We start from the raw sequence: 22,876 nt of genomic DNA on the forward strand, positions 1-22,876 counted from the left end.
ATTGTGTCATTTACTGTATAGGCCTACTTATATATGGTCAGGAAAAGTCGTGTCAATAATGTTATTTCTATTCAGATTTCTTGCATCTCTCTCTATTATTTTTTTCTCAGTTCAGATGGGCTTTATTGACATGAGTGTTTCTAGAACCTTTGTTCCCACAACATCAAAATCATTTTTTTTTTCCAAATCTTTGAACAGTATGCAATAATTGTATTATGAACAGTAATTGGTATGAAGATTGATATCATTATTTTTATCATTATCATTACTCTGTGGTAACTAAGATCTTTTAAATATGAAATTTAAAATTAGAGAGTAGAACATGTTCAACTAAATGTTCCTTATTTAATTCACTTCTCTTTCTCTCTCTTAGGAGTCAGTGATGATGTTGTCCATGTGTTTGTCCATCCATTGAAGTGGTTCACGTCATGATCAAATTTGTTTTTGTGTGTGTTCAAGTTCAGTTGTTACATATTATTTTGTAAAATATTTTGTGTGTTCAATTTCAGTTGTTATATATTATTTTATAAAAGATTTTGTGTGTTCAAGTTCAAGTGTTATATATTATTTTGTAAAATACACAATCAATCTACCCCCTGAGTCATCCTTGTCTTCCCTCTGTACTTGAAAATGTGGTCCATCGAGTGACTGAAAAGGCTATAACATGATTCCTTGTTTATTTTACTTGAGTTATATTATAGTATGCTACTTAGACCCAATTTCTCAACATTCCTAGGAACCTGGTTTAATTGCAATAAAGAAAGTAGTATTTGGGTGTAATAAAACTTTTTAAAAAACTCTAATGTAGTTAAAACTGGGTGGAGATACTGCCTTGGTGGCACTTTTTTCGTTCCTCCAAAACTAGGGTCCTGGAAATGCGTTCCTGGGACTGCGGTTCTCCGACTCGGTAGGTGGCGCTGTCACAAAAAAACTAGGGTCCTAGAAATGCGGTCCTAGAAGTGGGGTCCTGAAAATGCAGCCTCCGGGACTGCAGGCAGATAATATTGGATAGAGGAGGCTAGAGGGCGCTAAAATGTCGCTTAATTCTGAGTCTGCGCAGCCAGCATGTTATTATTGCCGCCATATTGAACTGGCTGACTGAAGTAACATGTGTTTAATCGACGACGACATCGAACGTTCATATTGATATATATATATATTTATTTGTACTTAATTAAGATTTATTTTAATTTAGGTCTGATTTGTAGTATTTTCTGCATTGAGAAGAATGGGGAAGAGGTATTACTGCGACTACTGTGACCGCAGCTTTCAGGACAACCTACACAACAGAAAGAAGCACCTGTACGGCGTGCAGCACCACCGGGCGAAGAAAGCCTGGTTTGACAGCTTCAGAGGTAACGTTACTCGGGGCATTCCTGGGATTCGGTGCCTTTTGTGTCTCGTCTAAACTTACTGCCTTAAAATGTTGAACAATATCAACTTTTAACCTTTCTTAGGCATAAATAACACAATTTGAATTCTAAGCATTATTAAAAAATAATTGGAGACATTTTACTGGATTTTGAACCACCATTTATCACAATTTTTAAATGTTCCCAGGCCTGTGTATCCCATTTACATTTGGGTATATCAGTAAAGATTATCTCTAATGTATATAATTTTTTCAATTATTACATTTATTTTAGCAATTATAATCAAGGTGTTTAGCCTACATTTTTTCCTCAATGTATTTCCCACCCTGTCGAAATTAAATGTCATCATATCATAAAGCTGTCATCACTTCTTTGGAGGGAAAACAACCTGGAAAAGTGAGCGAGATACTCTATTATTTTAAATGTCTATTTTTTTTTTTTTTTAACCAATTTTATCTTTCTAATTTGATGTAGTCAACCTTAGTATGTCCACCCTGTTAAGGAAAAAATATATAAAAAATTAGTACAAAATCATAGTTTTAAAAACCATGCAATTCAGTGGCTGATTTTAAGTCAGAATGTCCCCTCAGAAGACCTAACAGAGTGGACACTGAGAGTGTACATAATTGTGAAAGTAATGTATGTTTAAAGTTGAAGTAGTGTATTTAAAGTTCTTTGGCAATGTTTTACATATTGTTTCATATCTAAGTCCAGTTCAAACTAAAATAATTATGTAACCTTTTTGTATGTGAGAGATAGGAAATCATCCATCCATTATTTATACCACATGTCCACTGTCCACCCTGTTATTATTTTGTCCACTCTATCACTTAGTCCACCCTGTTTAGCATATTTTTTACAATATTGTCATAAAATCAGCAAAAAACATACAAATAATTCAGTGACAATGAAAATGTACTGGAGTATCAATAATGCAGTATTTTAAAAAGTAAACAAAACTGCTTTTTAGGCATTTGAATCTGAAAACGAAAAATGTAAAATGATGTGTTTGTGAGTACAATTCACACACAATATGCACATTTTCTGATAACTTATTAACTGATATCTTTTTAATGGAAAAACGTAGTTTTTAGTATTAGTATAGTACTAAATTAATATTCATAAGTATTTGAAACTGTTGTTTATTTGTCCCGAACAGGGTGGACATTTTTGATCTTCCATTTAATTTATTTTGTTTAATAAATGGTTAAATGTATTTACCCAAGCTTGACCAAAATCATTTTTCAAATGTTTAACATCACCCTATCATGACTACATGAAAATGTCTTTTAAAAACTGAGTTGGAATTTCTACATTTTATGATGGCCAAAAGGCACTGATTCTGAATACCAGGAATGACCCACTCACAGAAAACAACACACAGCAGCAGTAGGTTTTAGAACAATTATGTTAAGGTAAAGCACTTTAATTTGTAATTTTTATTTTCAGATGTTGCCACAGTTTTAAATGAAGAGCGGACAAAGGAGCCCTGCAGAAAGTTTCTTCAGACAGGTAAGACATTTGACAGAGTAAACCGATGTGTTGCTTCTTTAGTTAAATGTTTTCTTTTATGAACCTGATAGTGCGCTTGTTTCTCTCACTGCCTTCCAGGACAGTGTGTATTTGGTACAAACTGTCGTTTTTCACACATGTCTGAGAGCTACATGCAGATGCTGGAGCAAAAGATTGATGGTGAGGTGCTACAGTGATCTCCTGATGTCTTTTAGGTGTATCAATGATCTTTAAGCCATCTTTTAAAGTTGACTGAGAAGGCATGCTTAATGCTGATCAGGCTGTTGACATACACTTATACATTTTCACAATTTGTTAATTTGTTAAACTGAGTACATTGTTGTAATTTCCTGTCAGATGAAAAGCAATGGAAGGAAGACCCTGACCAAGGTAGATCATCTACTAAGCGCAGCATTGATGAATGGCTCTCCAGAAGAGAGAAGAAACGAGCTGCTTTGACATCAGGAAGGTACTTAATGCAGGATCCTGGACAGAATGGTGATTTGGAAAGGCTGGTTTGTTTCCAATGAATGTTTCATTCACTTAGATGGGTAATCCGGGCTTGAATTTGACAAATGATCAGTTTTCTTCCTTGCGCGCAGGGCTGGAAATGGCTGAGATTCACTGGATGGTCTCTAGTTGGAAAGAGTTTTTTTTTTTTTTTTTTTTTTACTTTCAATGACTTTTCAGATGTATTTAAATATAACATCTTCTATAATAATAACATTAAACAAATTTCATGTTTCCACCCCCCACAAATTTCTTGAACAATTTCAAAACAGGCACATGAAAGATCAATTTACAACATTTATGAATTGTGTGTGTGGCACAAACATTCAACGGATTGAGATAATTACCCGTTTATTTTAATTTTGGCCAAATTCAAGATACATTGTGTAAGAATTTGCATATGTGGTGCATGCAGAATTGAACAGGTCACACAGACATTTTAAATACATTTAACCTGTCCTCAGATTACGGAAGACTGTAGAATGTTTTGGATGGCTACGTCTCAGTTTAATGCTCAGTTAAATCAACAATTATTAAATGCATTTAAAGGTGAATCCAGAGTTAAGGGTAAAGCAAGCTAATGTGCATTCTAAAAATCAAAATAATTTTGATAGTAATATAATAATATTAACTTATCCTTTTTCTTAAACAATGGTTGAAATGTGATGTTTTTATCATTTTATAAATCTTTTATTTTTGAGGATGTTACCATAGACATTGGAGTTTTTTTAAAAACCATGTTGCTGCCTAAACATGTTCAGAATTTAAAGCGTATTAATGAGTTGATCTCCCCCTCCTTCTCACAACCTGTTTCATCACATGAGGTTATTATGCTGTTTTTATTCAATGAGCTGGAAATTGAAAATCACTATTCTTTTGTTTAAAACAGAGATCACAATTCTGCCACGATTCTGAATTATCAGCTATAACGTAATTTGCTAGAGCTGATGACAAAATGTTAGTTGCTGCAGTCGATTTAAAAAAAAAAAATTAATTTATTTGAATGAATTATTTAAAAAAAAGACTTTTTTAACTCTATTTTGATCGCTACCCTAGACTTCAGTGTTTATATCTGATTATGAACTATAAACTTTTATCTCAGTTGAATTACTGTAACACAGAAATAATGATACTTTTTGTAAAGCTATTTCATACCTATATATGACAGCTGCTCTCTCTGGGTCAGCGGCAGCGCCAACGCTGATTTAAATGTTCCACTGTAATCGTAGCTACGTTTGCTACTGATATTTTTTTTATTATATTTTATATTGCGCTATGTTGCGTTCGTAGGCTATTGAGTGAATAAAAGATAGAGATCCCTTTCATTTCCCTAAAAAATCTAACCAATTTGAACTGGAACACTTGTTGCTATCCACAAAGATGGCTTAAAACTGAGTTACAGTACAGGCCAGGGTCATACAGAGGTTTTCCAAGACAGGTTCCACTTGGAACAGGCCTCGCAAGGGTCAATCAAAGAAGTTGAGTCCTCGTGCTGTACGTCAGGTGCAGAAGCTGGCTTCAAAAAACAGACGCATGATCATGCCAGCATTGTTTTAGAGGTTGCAGAAGCGGAAGGTCAGCTTGTCAGTGCTCAGACCATACACCGCACACTGCAACATGTCGGTTTGCATGGCCGTCGTCCCAGAAGGAAGCCTCTCCTGAAGCTGGCTCACAAGAAAGCCCACAAACAGTTTGCGGAAAGCAACCTGTCCAAGAGCATGAATTACTGGAACCATGTCCTGTGGCCTGATGAGACTAAGATAAACTAGTTTGGCTCAGGTGGTGTCCAGCATGTTTGGTGACGCCCTGTTAAGGAGTACCAAGAAAATTGTGTCTTGCCTACAGTCAAGCATGGTGGTGGTAGCTTCATGGTCTAGGGCTGCATGAGTGCTGCTGGTACTGGGGAGCTGCGCTTCATTGAGGGAAACATGGATTCTAACATGTACTGTGACATTCTGAAGCAGAACCTGATGCCCTGCCTTCAGAAACTGGGCCGAACGGCATGATAATGACCCCAAACACACCGCCAAGATGACAACTGCCTTGCTGAGGAAGCTGAAGGTGAAGGTGATGGAGTGGCCTAGTATGTCTCCAGACCTGGACCCTATTGAGCACCTGTGGGGCGTCCTCAAGCGGAAGGTGGAGAAGCGCCATGTGTCTAACACCCAGCAGCTCCATGATGTCATTATGGTGGAGTGGAAGAGGGTCCCAGAAACAACCTGTGCAGCTCTGGTGAATTCCATGCCTAGAAGGATTAAGGCAATGCTAGATAACAATGGTGCTCACACAAAATAAAATTTTGTTGCCAGGTATTTCGACAACAATGGCTGTATGTTGAGTTATTTTCAAAGGACAGTAAATATATACTGCTATACAAGCAGCACATTGACGACTATAAAATATCCAAGTTTCATTTCTATGGTATTGTCCCTTGAGAATATATACTAAAATGTTTGCTGAAATGTGAGGGTGTACTCACTTTTGTGAGATACTGTATATATACACTCACCGGCCACTTTATTAGGTACCCCATGCTAGTAACGGGTTGGACCCCCTTTTGCCTTCAGAACTGCCTCAATTCTTCGTGGCATAGATTCAACAAGGTGCTGGAAGCATTCCTCAGGGAGTTTGGTCCATATTGACATGATGGCATCACACAGTTGCCGCAGATTTGTCGGCTGCACATCCATGATGCGAATCTCCCGTTCCACCACATCCCAAAGATGCTCTATTGGGTTGAGATCTGGTGACTGTGGAGGCCATTTTAGTACAGTGAACTCATTGTCATGTTCAAGAAACCAATTTGAAATGATTAGAGCTTTGTGACATGGTGGAAGTAGCCATCAGAGGATGGGTACATGGTGGCCATAAAGGGATGGACATGGTCAGAAACAATGCTCAGGTAGGCCGTGGCATTTAAACGATGCCCAATTGGCACTAAGGGGCCTAAAGTGTGCCAGGAAAACATCCCCCACACCATTACACCACCACCACCAGCCTGCACAGTGGTAACAAGGCATGATGGTTCCATGTTCTCATTCTGTTTACGCCAAATTCTGACTCTAACATCTGAATGTCTCAACAGAAATCGAGACTCATCAGACCAGGCAACATTTTTCCAGTCTTCAACTGTTCAATTTTGGTGAGCTCTTGCAAATTGTAGCCTCTTTTTCCTATTTGTAGTGGAGATGAGTGGTACCCGGTGGAGTCTTCTGCTGTTGTAGCCCATCCGCCTCAAGGTTGTGCGTGTTGTGCCTTCACAAATGCTTTGCTGCATACCTCGGTTGTAACGAGTGGTTATTTCAGTCACTGTTGCCCTTCTATCAGCTCGAACCAGTCTGGCCATTCTCCTCTGACCTCTGGCATCAACAAGGCATTTCCGCCCACAGAACTGCCGCTCACTGGATGTTTTTTCTTTTTCGGACCATTCTCTGTAAACCCTAGAGATGGTTGTGCGTGAAAATCCCAGTAGATTAGCAGTTTCTGAAATACTCAGACCAGCCCTTCTGGCACCAACAATCATGCCACGTTCAAAGTCACTCAAATCAACTTTCTTCCCCATACTGATGCTCGGTTTGAACTGCAGGAGATTGTCTTGACCATGTCTACATGCCTAAATGCACTGAGTTGCCGCCATGTGATTGGCTGCTTAGAAATTAAGTGTTAACGAGCAGTTGGACAGGTGTACCTAATAAAGTGGCCGGTGAGTGTATATATATACACTCACCTAAAGGATTATTAGGAACACCATACTAATACTGTGTTTGACCCCCTTTCACCTTCCGAACTGCCTTAATTCTACGTGGCATTGATTCAACAAGGTGCTGAAAGCATTCTTTAGAAATGTTGGCCCATATTGATAGGATAGCATCTTGCAGTTGATGGAGATTTGTGGGATGCACATCCAGGGCACGAAGCTCCTGTTCCACCACATCCCAAAGATGCTCTATTGGGTTGAGATCTGGTGACTGTGGGGGCCATTTTGTCATGTTCAAGAAACCAATTTGAAATGATTCGAGCTTTGTGACATGGTGCATTATCCTGCTGGAAGTAGCCATCAGAGGATGGGTACATGGTGGCCATAAAGGGATGGACATGGTCAGAAACAATGCTCAGGTGGGCCGTGGCATTTAAACCATGCCCAATTGGCACTAAGGGGCCTAAAGTGTGCCAAGAAAACATCCCCCACACCATTACACCACCACCACCACCAGCCTGCACAGTGATAAATGATGGATCCATGTTCTCATTCTGTTTACGCCAAATTCTGACTCTACCATCTGAATGTCTCAACAGAAATCGAGACTCATCAGACCAGGCAACATTTTTCCAGTCTTCAACTGTCCAATTTTGGTGAGCTCTTGCAAATTGTAGCCTCTTTTTCCTATTTGTAGTGGAGATGAGTGGTACCCGGTGGGGTCTTCTGCTGTTGAAGCCCATCCGCCTCAAGGTTGTGCGTGTTGTCGCTTCACAAATGCTTTGCTGCATACCTCGGTTGTAACGAGTGGTTATTTCAGTCAAAGTTGCTCTTCTATCAGCTTGAATCAGTCGGCCCATTCTCCTCTGACCTCTAGCATCAACAAGGCATTTTCGCCCACAGGACCAAATCCCAGTAACTGAGCAGATTGTGAAATACTCAGACCGGCCCGTCTGGCACCAACAACCATGCCATGCTCAAAATTGCTTAAATCACCTTTCTTTCCCATTCTGACATTCAGTTTGGAGTTCAGGAGATTGTCTTGACCAGGACCACACCCCTAAATGCATTGAAGCAACTGCCATGTGATTGGTTGATTAGATAATTGCATTAATGAGAAATTGAACAGGTGTTCCTAATAATCCTTTAGGTGAGTGTATGTATATATTTTTGATAATTAATTTGAAAATTAAATAATTCTTGTCAAATGCGACAAACTCCTATGTTATCTGTTTTTTGGGGTTCAGTATTATAGTAAATACAGAGAGACTTTTTAAAACCAGTTTTATGTTATGATTGAACATGCTGCTTATCTTTATGCATGAGGAATTCCAGCTGCTTGGGTGCAAGTGTGCTTCAGAGCATTCAAAATACATGAACAATATTGTTTTAGAGGTCACCATGACACAATAAAGTGAGATGCCTGCAGCTGTTTCATTTGCATAATTACCTGCTTATAGGTTCCAATGGTAGAGAATACGCACACATGCTCTTGAGTTCAGCAGTTTAACCTGTTACTCCTTTTATTTTCAGAGTTTTAAAGATAGAAGAGGAAGAATGCACTGAGAACATTGAGATACCTCCATATCTGCTGTCTATTCCAGATCTTCCTCCATCTCTCCATCCCCCACCAAATGGTGGTTGGAAAGTGACACTGCAAAATGAATGGGGTTGAAATGGAGTTTGTAAAAAATCATTTTTTTAATGCTTCCCCCCCCCCCCCCCCCCCCAAGAACATGCTTCTAACTGTTACTGTTACAAAGCCATTTTATAATTTTTTTGAAGTGAAAACAATGTACATATTTGTATGGAATTATATAGCAATAGAAATGAACGTGCATGCTGAAAGAAAAAGCTTTTTTTTTTTTTTTAAATATATATATTCTGAAAAAAAAATCCAATACAATTAATTTCATAATATGGAGTTGTAATTTGTGTCTGTAAAGGAGCTCAGGTAGGATTTAACATAATTGGTTGCTTTATCAAGAAGTTGGGTGTTCTCAGGCTGAACGCTATTGTTTTTGTCTGCCTTCTGTGGTGTAGATTGAAATTCAGATGAGGCAAGCGTTTTCAATTTAGTCCTGATTGCTTGTTGCAGGGACGTTTTGTACTGTTTGCTTGCATGGACTTAGTAAACTCCCTTTGTCTTCACTGATGAATGTTACGCTAGACTGTGATGTATTAGATTAGCAAAGATAAAATGAGTCGTCTGAAAAACACTTTTTGCTGGTCATTCAGTTCATTCTCAGCATCAGTTGTATACAGCACATGCAAAAAACAAAACAAAAGGAAAGATAGCAGACCTGTTCCACCAAAGCATGTATTTTATAAGTGTATTTGTGTGGAAATGTAAATTCAGCCAAACTCAGTGCACTAACAGACTAATTTCTGCAATGTCTCTGATACTCACAATCTGATTTTGCTCTCTCAAATGCAAGAATGTGTTGAATAATGAAAAAGACCAAGGAAGAAGCACCACTGTTTTAATTCAGTTGTTCACATGGTACATTTAAATGTAACATCAGCACGTTTTTGGCACATCATAGATTCAAGATGGTTTTCTAGGGCTACATTGATGCAATATAAAGTTACTTACATTGTATATATTACTGTTACATCACTACATTAATATAATTATGTGAGCTAATTTGTAACTGCCAATGTGTATCAGCCATTGTGTAGGCAAATGCAGTAGATGTCATTTAAGTAAATGTGCTGTAATTTATCCATGTGAAATAAGATTAATTTATATTAAAGAAATATTGGGAAAATACAAAAATAAAACTATATTTCATATAATTCTAGGAGTCTTACCCATTTATTACTCTGATTGAAAAACCATATTGCCATGTTAAATAATAATATCCTATTAGTGTGTAAAAAAACAATTTGCACAGCAGGTCACATGCTTGAGCTTTGGAAATCGAAAGCATGATATGTTTCTGATGTCCTGAAATCAGTATCTCAATTTGTATATCACAGTAAATTGTCATCAAAAAGCATAGGTTGCATATTTTGAGAACAAAGGCTGACTTTAACATTACACAATACAACATCAGAAAATTACAAATGCATGCAACTGCAAAGAAACAGGTTTTCGTCATTGCTTCTTGCGCAAAGGTTGTGCCATTATGTCAGCATACCTTCCTGTGCAAAAAAGCAGCAAGTCAGAATGTCTGAGTTTGCTGATTACACATAAAAATACCTTCTGTAATGTATAATATTAATAATATTTCTCTGAATCAAGTCTTAATTGTATAATGATATGTTTCACTCTACAACCTCGTTAAACTAATGCAATGGTCTTATAATTTTAATCATGCAGTTGCAGATCCATTTAAATGCTTACTCATGACAGACATATATTATTGTTTTTCAGTCAGAGGAAACGTATTCATATCAATTAAGTGTCATCTGTGATATAGCACAAACACATGTGAATTCAATACTGGGAAAGTGCACAAAAATATAGACTTTGGACTTCAAACGTAATACACACATAACAACACCATCCAACTTACTGTTTAGGCACTGAGATTACTGACAAATGCATAAATTACAGATAGATGCTGGATGCATACATTTATTTCAGAGTATGCATAAGCCAAATATTGCTTGTTACCATTAACTCACACCAAACTTAAAGCTATTAGGTTCAAAATATTACTTTTGAATAATGTGTACTGGTGGTTCATTCCCTTTGAGTTATGAATGCATAAACTTAATAGAAATGAAAGCTTTAAACTTAACCGGTTATTTTCTTGTTGACCAATGTGGAGACATTAGGGTAACACTTTACAATAAGGTTTCATACTTTAGTTAAAAATAAAAATTCTGTCATCATTAACTCACCTTCAAGTTGTTCTAAACCTGTATGCATTTCTTTCTTCTGAACACAAAAGAAGATATTTTGAAGAATATAGTCAACCAAACAGTTGACGGTGAGTAAATGATAACAGAATTTTAATTTTTGGGTGAACTATCCCTTTAACAATACTTCAAAAGTATTTAGTAATCTTAGTTCATTTTTAATTTCAACATTTACTAATACATTATTTTTTAAAAAGTTGTATTTGTTAACATTAGTTGATGCACAGTGAACTAAAATGAACAAACAATGAATGACTGTATTTTATTAACTACCATTAACAAAGATTAATATGTAATAAATGTATTGCTCGTTGTTAGTTCATGTTAGTTAACACATTAATCAATATTAACAAATGAAACCTTATTGTAAAGTGTTACCCAGATTAGGTTAAAAGTAAATGGTGAGAGAAAGTTAATAGCGTGACTTATAAATTAAGAATTTAACATTATACAGATTACAACACCCCAAAACAATGAAAACCACACATTGTTGAAGAAAATAATGATAATATTGATACAGACTAATAATTTACTGACAACACTGATGTTATCAAAATGCTAGGAAACATTTCATGCAAATATGTAATCATATGTATTAACACTCAGAACAGTTATATTGCAGGATATCGACAAAAAACATTTAGCCTTGTGTGGCACACTATCTGAATAGTCTGTAATATTCAGGCATTTTTCACAATGCTTTTTCTCACACAACCAACTGTAGACAAATTAATAAAAGATCTGTCAACAAACAATCCTGAGGGTCAAGACTGGAAGAAATACTGTTTTTGCAAGTTAACAAAAGACAATTGCACAGGTTAGAATCAGTAACACTTTGGGTTTTCACCAAATTTACACTATTTTCCATCACAGTTTATTACTGGTAAATTTCTAGTACATTCATTTTCTTTTTTTAATTGCTCTGAGCCTAACTACTCTTGGTGACATAGACAAATATTATTTCATCTGTCATTTCTTTCTGTATAAACAAATATCGCAAAAGGTGAAACCGGTGGTGTTTGGGACCACGTTTGTAAAATAAATCTACCGTATCTAAAACTACCATACATGATCCGCTGACACAACGTTGTTACAAATTGTGGAAATATTTTTGTCAATGTCATAATGTCATGTCATATAATGACTCTGACACAGTGTTAATATAAAGTGGATTACAACTATACAATATAATATAATATTTGAAGTATGATGTGCTACATTATAATAGATGTCTACTTTGTAACATAAGCCAAGGAAACATGTAATATTTTATAGGACAATGATCATTACTAATTGCTCCTGTTTTGTTTCTACACAATAATGACCATGACACTTTTAAACTATATTGTTTTGGGCAATTTCTTTTTTTTTTTTGCCTGTCCAACAACAGTCTGTCTTTACCTTGAGTTTATAGTAGAATGAAAGTGCAGCCTTTGGTGTTTCTGTAAAACTATGATCATTAGAAACTAGTTACATTTGGACTTTTTTGCATTTCTACCTTGTTTCCTTTCATCAGTCATTTGTTGTCTTAGAAACAGAACTGTTCATTTCATTCCTCTTCGAAGCATCTGATTGGCTGCGATGAGCATGACGCTGATGATAAATGCAATGGCGAAGGCACAAATCAAGCTCTTGCGCACACAGGTGTGCTTGACTTGTTGCATGGGACTTGCTTTGAGGACAAGTTGAAGAAAAATAGAAGAGAAAAGATTATTATAGATGGATTTTTTTTCAACAGATATATATTTATAAAACATCGGTCCTTGAAGATTGGTGATAAAGTCCAACAACTCTAGGACTTTTCTCTGTTTGTATCACTCCACTTAAAGGGATACTCCACTTTTTTTGGAAATAGGCTAATTTTACAACTCCCCCAGAGGTAAACTGTTAAGTTTTACCGTTTTTGAATCCATTCAGCCGATCTCCGGTTCTGGCGGTACCACTTTTAGCATAGCTTAGCATACATCATTGAAGTGGACAAGACCATTAGCATTTCTAAAAAAAAAATGACCAAAGAGTTTCGATATTTTTCCTTTTTAAAACTTGACTCTTCTGTAGTTACATCGTGCACTAAGACCGACGGAAAATGTAAAGTTGCGATTTTCTAGGCTGATATGGCTAGGAACTATACTCTCATTCCTGCGTAGTAATCAAGAAACTTTACTGCCGTACCATGAGTGCAGCAGGCGCAGGCACTTAGTCCCGGTCACGTTGGAAGTTACCATAGACAGTATAAGAAATGGACAGAGCTATCTCATTGGAACTCAGTTGAGACAGTTGAAGCCCATTTTTAGCGATTTTTGAGCACTTCCGTTTCTGACGCGCAGACTCAAACCGACTCAAACTAAGCTTGATGACGTGAGCAACCTGTCTGACAGACGTAAATATTCTAGTGGCTGTGCCAATAGGAATCTGAATCATTCCCTTCCGAAACTTGCAGAGCCGGAGATCGTGAGTATTAGCTGTCCATGAGCTCGCAGCAGGAGCAACTTTACAACTCTCTATGGGGTTCTCCCTTGACTTTATGCCTCCACGTCCCCCCGATTGCGCGCGAGTTTCTACTTCTGTCTATACAGTAATTTTCTCTAGTGTGCGCCAGAGAGTCGCGTGTTATGACGGAATCGTTAGCCTAGTTTTTAAAAAACGGCTTCTACGGGGCCATAACGTAAGATACAAAGTAATGGAGCCTTTTATACATTGTCGTGTTTCTTTAGAAATAAATAATGGACAAATGGAGTTTTTAAACGCCTCAGATGTAAAGTTATTCGCTGTCAAAGTGACGCCAAAATGAATGGGAGTCAATGGAAATGCTAACGCAAGTGAAGTTCTGCTACAAGATGGCGGCACCCGGCCGGCTTCAACTTCCGGTCGATGGATTACCCCCTTGGAAGTTACCGAGCTGGGGACTATTTTCAGGCGCTGCGTCATATCATTACGCCTGCTGCACTCATGGTACGGCAGTAAAGTTTCTTGATTACTACGCAGGAATGAGAGTATAGTTCCTAGCCATAACAGCCTAGAAAATCGCAACTTTACATTTTCCGTCGGTCTTAGTGCACGATGTAACTACAGAAGAGTCAAGTTTTAAATAAGAAAAATATCGAAACTCTTTGGTCATTTTTTTGTTGAGAAATGCTAATGGTCTTGTCCACTTCAATGATGTATGCTAAGCTATGCTAAAAGTGGTACCGCCAGAACCGGAGATCGGCTGAATGGATTCAAAAACGGTAAAACTCAACAGTTTAACTCTGGGGGAGTTGTAAAATAAGCCTATTTCCAAAAAAAGTGGAGTATCCCTTTAAAGTAGACTTTTCAGTGCCTTTCTGTAGGTTACATAGTTTCACCAGTAGGTGGCGAGCGACAAGTGACTGTCTTTATAAGTGAGTCAATGAAACTCGCTGTATAGAGTCTGAAATCACATACTGTATAGTAGCTACTACATTTGGTTTGAAACTTTTTTCATGACCATTAAAGAAGTATGTTCTATATCAACGCATTCTCATCCCAAGGCGTCATAAACTGACACTTTTGACATTTCGTCTAAATCCAACGCACATGGCACCCTTTAGCGTCAATATAGTTATGGGTAGGTTTAAGTCTGGGGTAGGGTTAGGGTTAGACCACTAGGAGGCGCCATCTGGCCCATATATATCTACGTCTCATATTGACGCTAAAGGGTACCATGTGCGTTGGATTTAGACGAAATCAGTTTATGACGCCTTGGGATGAGAACGGGCTCTCTATATAGAAGAAATATGGGTAGGATGAATGAAATTCGGACGTACTACATCTGCGATGTTGTCACAGTAATGTTGCGTCGCTCCACTGCCATTCACACATTCACACTCTCCAGTGGCCTCACGGGATAGTAAAGTATTTATCAAATGCTCACTTCAGAATCTTGGTGGAAGTAGAAGGTCATCCGGGTAATTTTCGCCTACTGTTTTTTGAATACTATGTGTTTGGACATTCTAGTATGCTAATCTGAATTCAGCCCCTGTCTTTATGAGTGAGTCATTGAATCATTCATTCAACAAATAAACGCTAAAAACCGAAACTTTACACGAACTTGCAAAACAGAAAACTGCCAATATAGTGTTTAAAATGTATGTTTTAACTTGTTGATTATTAAGCTGTTGTATAAAGTAATCACACGCGCAATCATACTGTAATTATCTGGCTGATGTGGCGAACGTTATGTTTCTCAACTTTGTCCTCAAGTGGGTTTTAGTTTTTTTTTTTGCTTAATTTAGATACAATATGAGTATAAACTTATTACAAAAAGGAATACAAATTTACCAGTTGCTGGTATTCAGTAAAAATGGATTTTTCTACCAAGTTCTCAATTGCAGATACACTCAAGTTCATTTGCAGATACACTCCCCACTGTCCTGCTTCAAACAGATTTATGAGCTCCTTTATTTCCCCAGGACTACCAACAGCATATATTTCAGCTAAAAATAGACCGTTTTTCTACACTACAGCAATGGCCTCAGTGTCTGGGTTTTTAATGGAGTTGACAGACAATTTTGATTGACATGATAATGCCCAGACACTTCATAATGAAACGGATGCGTGGGCACACACAGGGAGCGCATATGGTAGAGGCAAACAGGTCAAGGTCAATGTATCATGTTTGGCACAATTTTCTTATGTTTTTTTTTCTTTTTTTTTCTGAGAATTGTTAATGTATGAATACTTACTGTCAATATCTACTTGGCACTCGGGGCTGTTTAAGTGACTCTCCTCTGTCATTATAATGTTCTCAATGTCTTTCATAGTCAAATGGTCACAGAAGGTGTCATACAGGAGTCTCTTCAGCTCATCCACAGTCAGCTTTTGCATGTCACACTAATGACACAAGGAAAAAGAAGAGTAAAAAGGTGACCTTTTCATTAAAGGAACAATGTTTAAAATTCTGAATGTTCCTGTAAATGATTATATAAAATGATCAGCGGGTAATGCACAGATGAGTTATACTAAATAGCACATTTAAGAGAATATTGCCTTTTAATGGACCGAATCAGCACTTTCAACATTCATTTTAATTCAGTGCTATTACTACCAAAGGAATGTCAGCAAGTTAATTGTAGAGTGTGAATAATATATGAATAATCTTCTTTTCCACCCGTAATCACAGGGAGTCACAGAACAATGGGACAAAGTAAAGCTGAAGCCAGACAGAACTAATCATTGAGAGTGACTATATACAGTATGTGGGGAAATAATTGAGATTATTTCAAAGAAAACCTCCACACCTTCCAGAATATGGAGTCAAACTCGGCTCCGTGGAACCTGTCAGGCATACCAGCTGAAGACAGTTTTGGTCCGAGAAGTGCTACGAACTCTTCAAAGTCAACCTGACCATCACCTGCAAAATAAAAGATACGAAACACACGGGCCAGCTTCACTGTTACCTTTTCTTGTGGGAGATTGTAATCTTACGCTGATCCAGCAGAACAGCCAGACTCTAATCTTTGAGTCGTCATCAGAAACATCAGGCCTTTGTTCAATGATTCACAATAAGCATTACAATATTGAATTGTTTTGCTCTTGCAGTTGTTTTATATTGAATTTGCAATTCCACCATAGCTCTCTGATGTTCCCATAACAGTGCATAGATCTAATCAGAACAAGACGAATTAATAGTGATCTAGAGAATATCACGTAATTTAGTTAGGAATGTTATGTGCTGAAATGTGCAGAGCTTGTGTGGCCAACACATGAAATGTTTGTGAGGGCTGATATACCATCCATGTCCAGTCTCTGAATGATCACCTCCAGCTCCACTTCGTTTGGCATGTAACCAAGAGACCGCATGGCCACTCCCAGCTCCTGTTTGGAGATGAATCCATTCCCATCACGGTCAAACACCTTAAAGGCTTCACGGATCTCTGCAGATGCGCAAGATACAATGCCACGTCACAACATACAATTTCTAATGATTCTAATATTAACGTTAACATTAAGTATATCAGTATGCCTGATTGGAAAGTTGAACCAGTTTCTGACTTCTTCCGGATTAATTACAGGGGGGAAAATTTGATAAATAAGTGCTATGAGTGAGTGTCCTTTAAATATCAGGAGACAATCAACTAAAACATTAATAACTGTATTAAAAGTCATTAATAATAGTCACAAGTACATTTTTATGTAATTCTGAAAATATTGGAATTTGACAAGCCATATTTTCACTTGCCATGACATCCTCATAGTGGATATTATAGATAAAATGCAAAATTGCAAGTAAATTATTGCAAGAGTCTGTTAACATTAAATAATGGGAACACTTTTTGGTGTAAAAACAAACTCAATTTGTTCAGCTAACATGGTGTAAAAATAATCTATAAATGGACACAATGGACTACAATATAGCTAAAGCAGACATGAGATTAAATGTGGTATCTGATTTCATATTCTAAAACAAAAAGAAAATGCTTTAAAGAAATTCCCCATATCACCATATATAATTAAGGAAAAATTAAGAGACAGGCCTTTATCTCTCAGGAACTGAATGAGTCTCAGTTAGGTCTGTGTATCACATCACATGCATGCACATATTGGAAGGCTGTACACAGAAACAATATGTATAAAATCACACAAAATGTGTTTTCTTGAAGACACGTGATTGGACAGAATTGAATGGTTTGTTAAATTGTTTACATTGATCTTATATGATGTGAGCATCTATCAAAATGATTAGCAATTTGTCATTTCTTAAATGTGACTCAAAAGATTGAGTATTATTTGTAAATGTTGAATGTCATACAAGTGTTAAAATACTAGTCATTTGCGACATTTGTATTTAGATATGAACGCCCACCTTCACCCTTCATATTGCAAGCTTTGAACTCCGTGTGATGGCGTTTGTTCATACGCTCATTTCAAAACCAGCATAATCTAAATGAAAATATGCACAATTCGTAGTAGCCTATACATGAAAAAAATAAAATAAATCAGTAGTGTGAAGGAAAAAAACAAGCACTTTCTTCATTGTGGCTGCCGCAGGACGCTCTCCGTGGTGCTGAAACCCACATTCACAAAGTATACTATCCCCACAGATAACGTCTCCGTTCAACTTAAAAGGAAATATCACTTACCCTCCACTTCATCCTCGGGGAGGCTGACAGGAGCCCTGTAGGAGAGGATATCTGGAATAGAGCAAAGTCCCCTGTACATGAACCTGGAAGTCACAGCACGCACGGGCATTTCTGCGAGGACAAACCAACGCTTGTATCCTGATCTTCATATAGCACCTGTAGTTCGGCCACTGCAACTTTACCACAGAGCGCTTTTTGGAAGCTCAAAGCCAACAATCACAACGCTTGTCTGATTCATCTTCATCCTGTCTTATTGTGGCCCAGGTGCGATTAGTCACTGCACACTCATGCAGAAATTATCATTCATTCGATCGATTGCGGATTGCATTGCATCAGGTGCAAAAACTATTGCCATATGATTTCACGAAACATTCAAGTATTGCCATTCAGACGGAGCTTGTATGGTACAGGTACGCGTATATTGCGGGAAATGTCCCCCTTGTTCTGTACATCTTCAACTGGGTTTGAAGGATAAACGTAGAGATTCCCAACGCCTGTTCAAACACAACGTGCTGTCGTTTCTCCTTGAGATTACGGTGGCTCCATTAGCTTATATTTACCGGGTATAAATCTACACGATGTACACAGGAACCTCCGTTCGAGTGCAAAAAAACCCCGAATTGTGTCACATTATACTAATGCGCATTACCTCCTGGGCATCACCGCCTCCCTCACGCGCTTGATGCAATCCTACAGGTAGTCGAACGGTCTCGAGTTATACAAATCAGAATATGCTGAAGAATTCCAATCACCGAGATTTCTAACATTCTAATCATTTTTGTCCATTAGGTATATCGGAGAAAATGTGGCATGTTCTTAAATAAATGACAAAAAGCACACGAAAAAAGGGATCCTCCATTACAGAATGACAAATAACGTGTTGATTTACTACTAGAAATTACTGATGGCAGTTGATTTGCGGAAGCTCGAGATGCTAAACAAAAATCCAAGAAATATCTGCAGATGTGTCCTCGGTGAGGTCTGATCCACGAATGCGCGAGCGCCTGGTGCATAATGTCCCTTCAGCCAAAGTCACTCGCCCACTCTATATGCGAGCGCTCAAATGCGCTTAACAAAGCCCACTTTCAATCAAACTCTTTCGATTTCCCCAAAAGCTTTTATCTTTATTTTTGTTGTTTGTCTGTAACTTATTGAGTGTGTACTGATCTGAAGTTGGTCGGTGTATATTCAGGGTTTCTACCCTATGCTATGTATGGGTCTTTATCATTTAATTGTGTTTATCAAAGTATTGTAGGCTAAATACACTTTAATACATTTTTGAAATGTTACGTGTGCGAAGTGTAATGAAGAAACTCGTAAAAATATTACTGTATTAAAGTATGAAATGGTTCCACTGACTAGTCTCAGCCTCAGTTGCATGTTTTTAACTAAAGATGGACCGATTTTAGATTTTTTTTAAATATTAGATAGATATTTTTTTGTAACAGATACCGATACCAATTGTTTGCATGTTTATATGCCTGATAACCGATATACAGAACCGATATTTATTTCTTGTTTTATTTCTGATTTTGACAATTATAACAACAGCACTGAACTGAACAAACTGTTTTATTTAACAGTTTTTAAATACTTAAATTTCTGCAATTTCAATCCCTCCTTACATACAAAACAAAATACACTTCTACATCAATAAATAGAGTCTGAAAGAGTGCAAAAAATATTTAGTGCAATGTCACTAAAGTCTCTTTTTTAAAATAAAATCTTTGATAAGGTAAACAAACACGACTGTATGTATTTTAAAACGCGGTAGGTAAAAATGTGTGTCTGTTTTGGCTTTCCGTGGTCCAAATCACACTGCATTCAGGTGAGTATTATTTTATTGTCTCAGCGGGTTTGTTAAGCTTTGTCAAGATTATATCAGGCTAATGAAGAGGATACTTCTGATAAAAAAAGGTAGTTGGATGGATTTGCTAAAGTTTATTCTGTTTTGTTTTCAGAGTTAGCTATATGTCTCGATAATTTGCATCTGGATGAATCAAGGTCAACAAAGTTTACCTTCAATAAACGTAATTATCTTTACCTCTTAGGCAGCATAAAGGACCAGAAGTTAACTATAAAAATGATTAAAATGTGACTTGCAATGAATGATTTCAATTGAGGAAAAATTAGGCCCATTCTTAGCGCTTCCCTTGACAAGTGGTGTATTTCTTTTAACTGCACAAAAAAGTCAGATATTATTAGAAGACGTGTGTTTGTGTATATGCTTATGCATTATCATTTTAAATCCAGCATTTTAAATAAAGAGAAATGCTCCACAAGTAATCGTTTCTATGTGTACTGTATATGAAGGTTGTTTTGCATGTGTTGAGGGCAGGCAGCAGCTCATTATTCTGGTTCAGAATGTGCCTCCCTGTCTAGGCTTTCAGCTTGTGGTGTTGAACTGTTTGACAGCTTGTCTCAGCACTGGTTTCTCTCTACTGCACCTGAATCTTTCCCAATGTCTCTCAAATGTCCACCTGACAACTGCCATCATTAAGTCTGGAAGCAGTTAGCATGCATTTGAATATGGTGGAGAAGTTATACCCCATTTTTTCTTTCCTGCCCAAACATTAAGGCTCTTACTTTAAAATTTGGCATTTAGTAGTCACTTTTTTAATCCCCTTTTTTTTTTTGCCTTGTTACATGCCTTGGTCAAGGGCACAATATCCGTGGGATTACTGATGTTGGCTGGTCTCTAAAGTTGGAGAAAACAAGGCGTTCTAAGTTTCATAACCATAAACTCTTGTATTACTCTTCACTCCTAGAGATGCATATTGATTTGGTTTAATTGCCTGTGACGTGGTTGGTTTTTATAGCCTCTTTGAAATCTCCTAAGCTCTTTCAGCCTATAGTTTTTTTTTAGTCTTTCTAAAGCTATCCAATACTATAGCAAACTGGATCAGGCGACTGGAGTGATAGAATCTGTTCTGATGCTTTGTGCTCTTGCACAGTTTCTTTTGAGTGTTATAAAATGATGTTGCAAAATATCTGCACATGTCTTTGTCTTTGACTTAACAATTTTGCTTGCATCAGACAAAAACATCATTGATAAAACAAAGCAGTACCATATTTCACAGCATGAAAAAATGTAATCTGTTAAACTAACAGAGCAGAGAGAGATACTTCAAAACCTCATAAATGCAACCTGTATTGCATTGTAACCGTTTACTGTCCCAAACGCTATTGGGAATATTGATTGCCTCTGTAATTGCCTAGCGAGGCATTTACACGGATGACTGTTCATTGGCACTTTTAGTTTTTTTTTATAGAAATCCTCATGTGTCCAGAATATAATCAGTTTATCAAGAGAGAAAATAACTTGGGGTCTATTAAGCAGAATGTGTCTATAGTTTATGATAAAACTGGACTAATTGTCACTTGCATGGTAATACATGTGATGTATATTTTCATATAAACTTATTTTTTTATATTCTGAACAAATACATTTTCCCCTCACCTTCAAATTTTCATGCAGAGAGAAATATTATGTCATGGCATTATATGTCATGATCTGCCACAAGAGTGCAAACACATTTTTTTGTCTCTGCTTGTACCTCCTATTCTGTTCTAATGTCTTTTGTCAACAGAAATGTAATGTATTACTCTCTAAATTAAATTTTATAATACAAACGGTTCCACTAAGGCATATTTGCTTGAGATTTATGACTTAGATTGTGTCATGTAGAGGGCAATGATTCATTTCAGCCCAGAAATTATTTGAGTTATATCAAACAAAGGCGACTCAGAATAAATGAACCCATAAAGAAGCTCAGCGAGTCTTGATAATGTGAAATATGCTCTAATAATTTAAGCACTGAGATTGCTTGACCTGATTCTTCCGGTTTGAGTCTGGTCTGTTGGGTCTCTTAATAATTATAGTGTGAAATTTGTTTTCTCAATTGATCACACTTAAAACTGAAATAAATGCACAATTATATATTAAACCCATTTTATGAACACTGTAACTGTTCACATAATTCTTCATCCCACCTCAGTAATATGAATAATAAGGTAATTTAAATGTTCCTAAATATGCAGATATCACTCAGGAAGTGAGTTGTTTTATTTAAGAATATATTTTGCATAAGATTCCTGGTGAGTGCATAAACCTTCCAAATAATGTGCTCAGCTAAAGATATGTATGCCTCTCAGGAGAGCAGAACTATGACATAATGCAAATAAGTCTCCAATCAGTCATAGCATGAAATCAGTCTGACATATCAATAAGACATATTCATCATGTCACCTTATCTTCGGGATATTTTTAGCGAATGTCTATTAAAGGTAAATCAGGTCAAACATCAATGACATTCCAAAAACAACAGTAACTTTCTTTGTTTTGCACTGCTATCACAGCATAGGAAAAATAAGCTCATTTGAACATGAATGTTGCTGACTATCATGCACTCTCATTTTATTTTTTCAGTAAATAATAAAAACAATTTCAATAAGGTAAGCAGTGTTTATATGTTTAATTTTTTTTGAACAACAAAAATATATTGTAGCTCTATATGTAAATGCATGAAACGCTTTGAAATAATTTCTCCCCCAGCCTCTCAATTCTAAATACTCAGCAACGACACTGTTGGGTGGGCTAATCTCAACCTCAAGAGGACTTTCTCTATGGGGTTTTCACTATTAACTGCCTGTAGTCTTCATTGGAGACAACATCAAGTAAACCATAAGAAGATTGTGTTGGTTGGGGAAATTGTTTCTGCCATCATTATGAGCACTGCTGGTTTATTGCAGTTATCACAGCTTGGATGTTGTCCTTGAATGTCCTTGTTTACTGTCGGCTCTGTGTTTTGCTC

At 37.0% G+C, this 22,876-nt stretch overlaps 2 protein-coding genes across 2 annotated transcripts; one reads left to right on the forward strand and one right to left on the reverse strand.

Moving 5' to 3' along the window:
* Positions 1 to 1,141: 1,141 nt before the first annotated feature.
* On the forward strand, positions 1,142 to 8,805 carry zmat5 (zinc finger, matrin-type 5). Its single transcript, XM_056267450.1, has 5 exons — positions 1,142 to 1,355; positions 2,823 to 2,885; positions 2,985 to 3,065; positions 3,243 to 3,354; positions 8,626 to 8,805. Exons 1-5 carry the CDS (start codon positions 1,229 to 1,231, stop codon positions 8,765 to 8,767), a joined length of 525 nt encoding a protein of 174 aa, XP_056123425.1. The 5' UTR covers positions 1,142 to 1,228; the 3' UTR covers positions 8,768 to 8,805.
* Positions 8,806 to 11,769: 2,964 nt separating this feature from the next.
* On the reverse strand, positions 11,770 to 18,891 carry cabp7b (calcium binding protein 7b). The gene is made up of 5 exons (XM_056267436.1): positions 18,063 to 18,891; positions 16,713 to 16,856; positions 16,221 to 16,333; positions 15,666 to 15,813; positions 11,770 to 12,634 (listed from the first exon to the last, which is right to left on the reverse strand). The coding sequence occupies exons 1-5, from the start codon at positions 18,169 to 18,171 to the stop codon at positions 12,507 to 12,509; spliced, it is 642 nt and encodes a 213-aa protein (XP_056123411.1). The 5' UTR covers positions 18,172 to 18,891; the 3' UTR covers positions 11,770 to 12,506.
* Positions 18,892 to 22,876: the final 3,985 nt, after the last annotated feature.

This window comes from Rhinichthys klamathensis, unplaced genomic scaffold (genome assembly GCF_029890125.1).
Source record: "Rhinichthys klamathensis goyatoka isolate OS25496 unplaced genomic scaffold, OSU_Roscu_1.1 h1tg000259l_1, whole genome shotgun sequence".
NCBI lineage: Eukaryota > Metazoa > Chordata > Actinopteri > Cypriniformes > Leuciscidae > Rhinichthys > Rhinichthys klamathensis.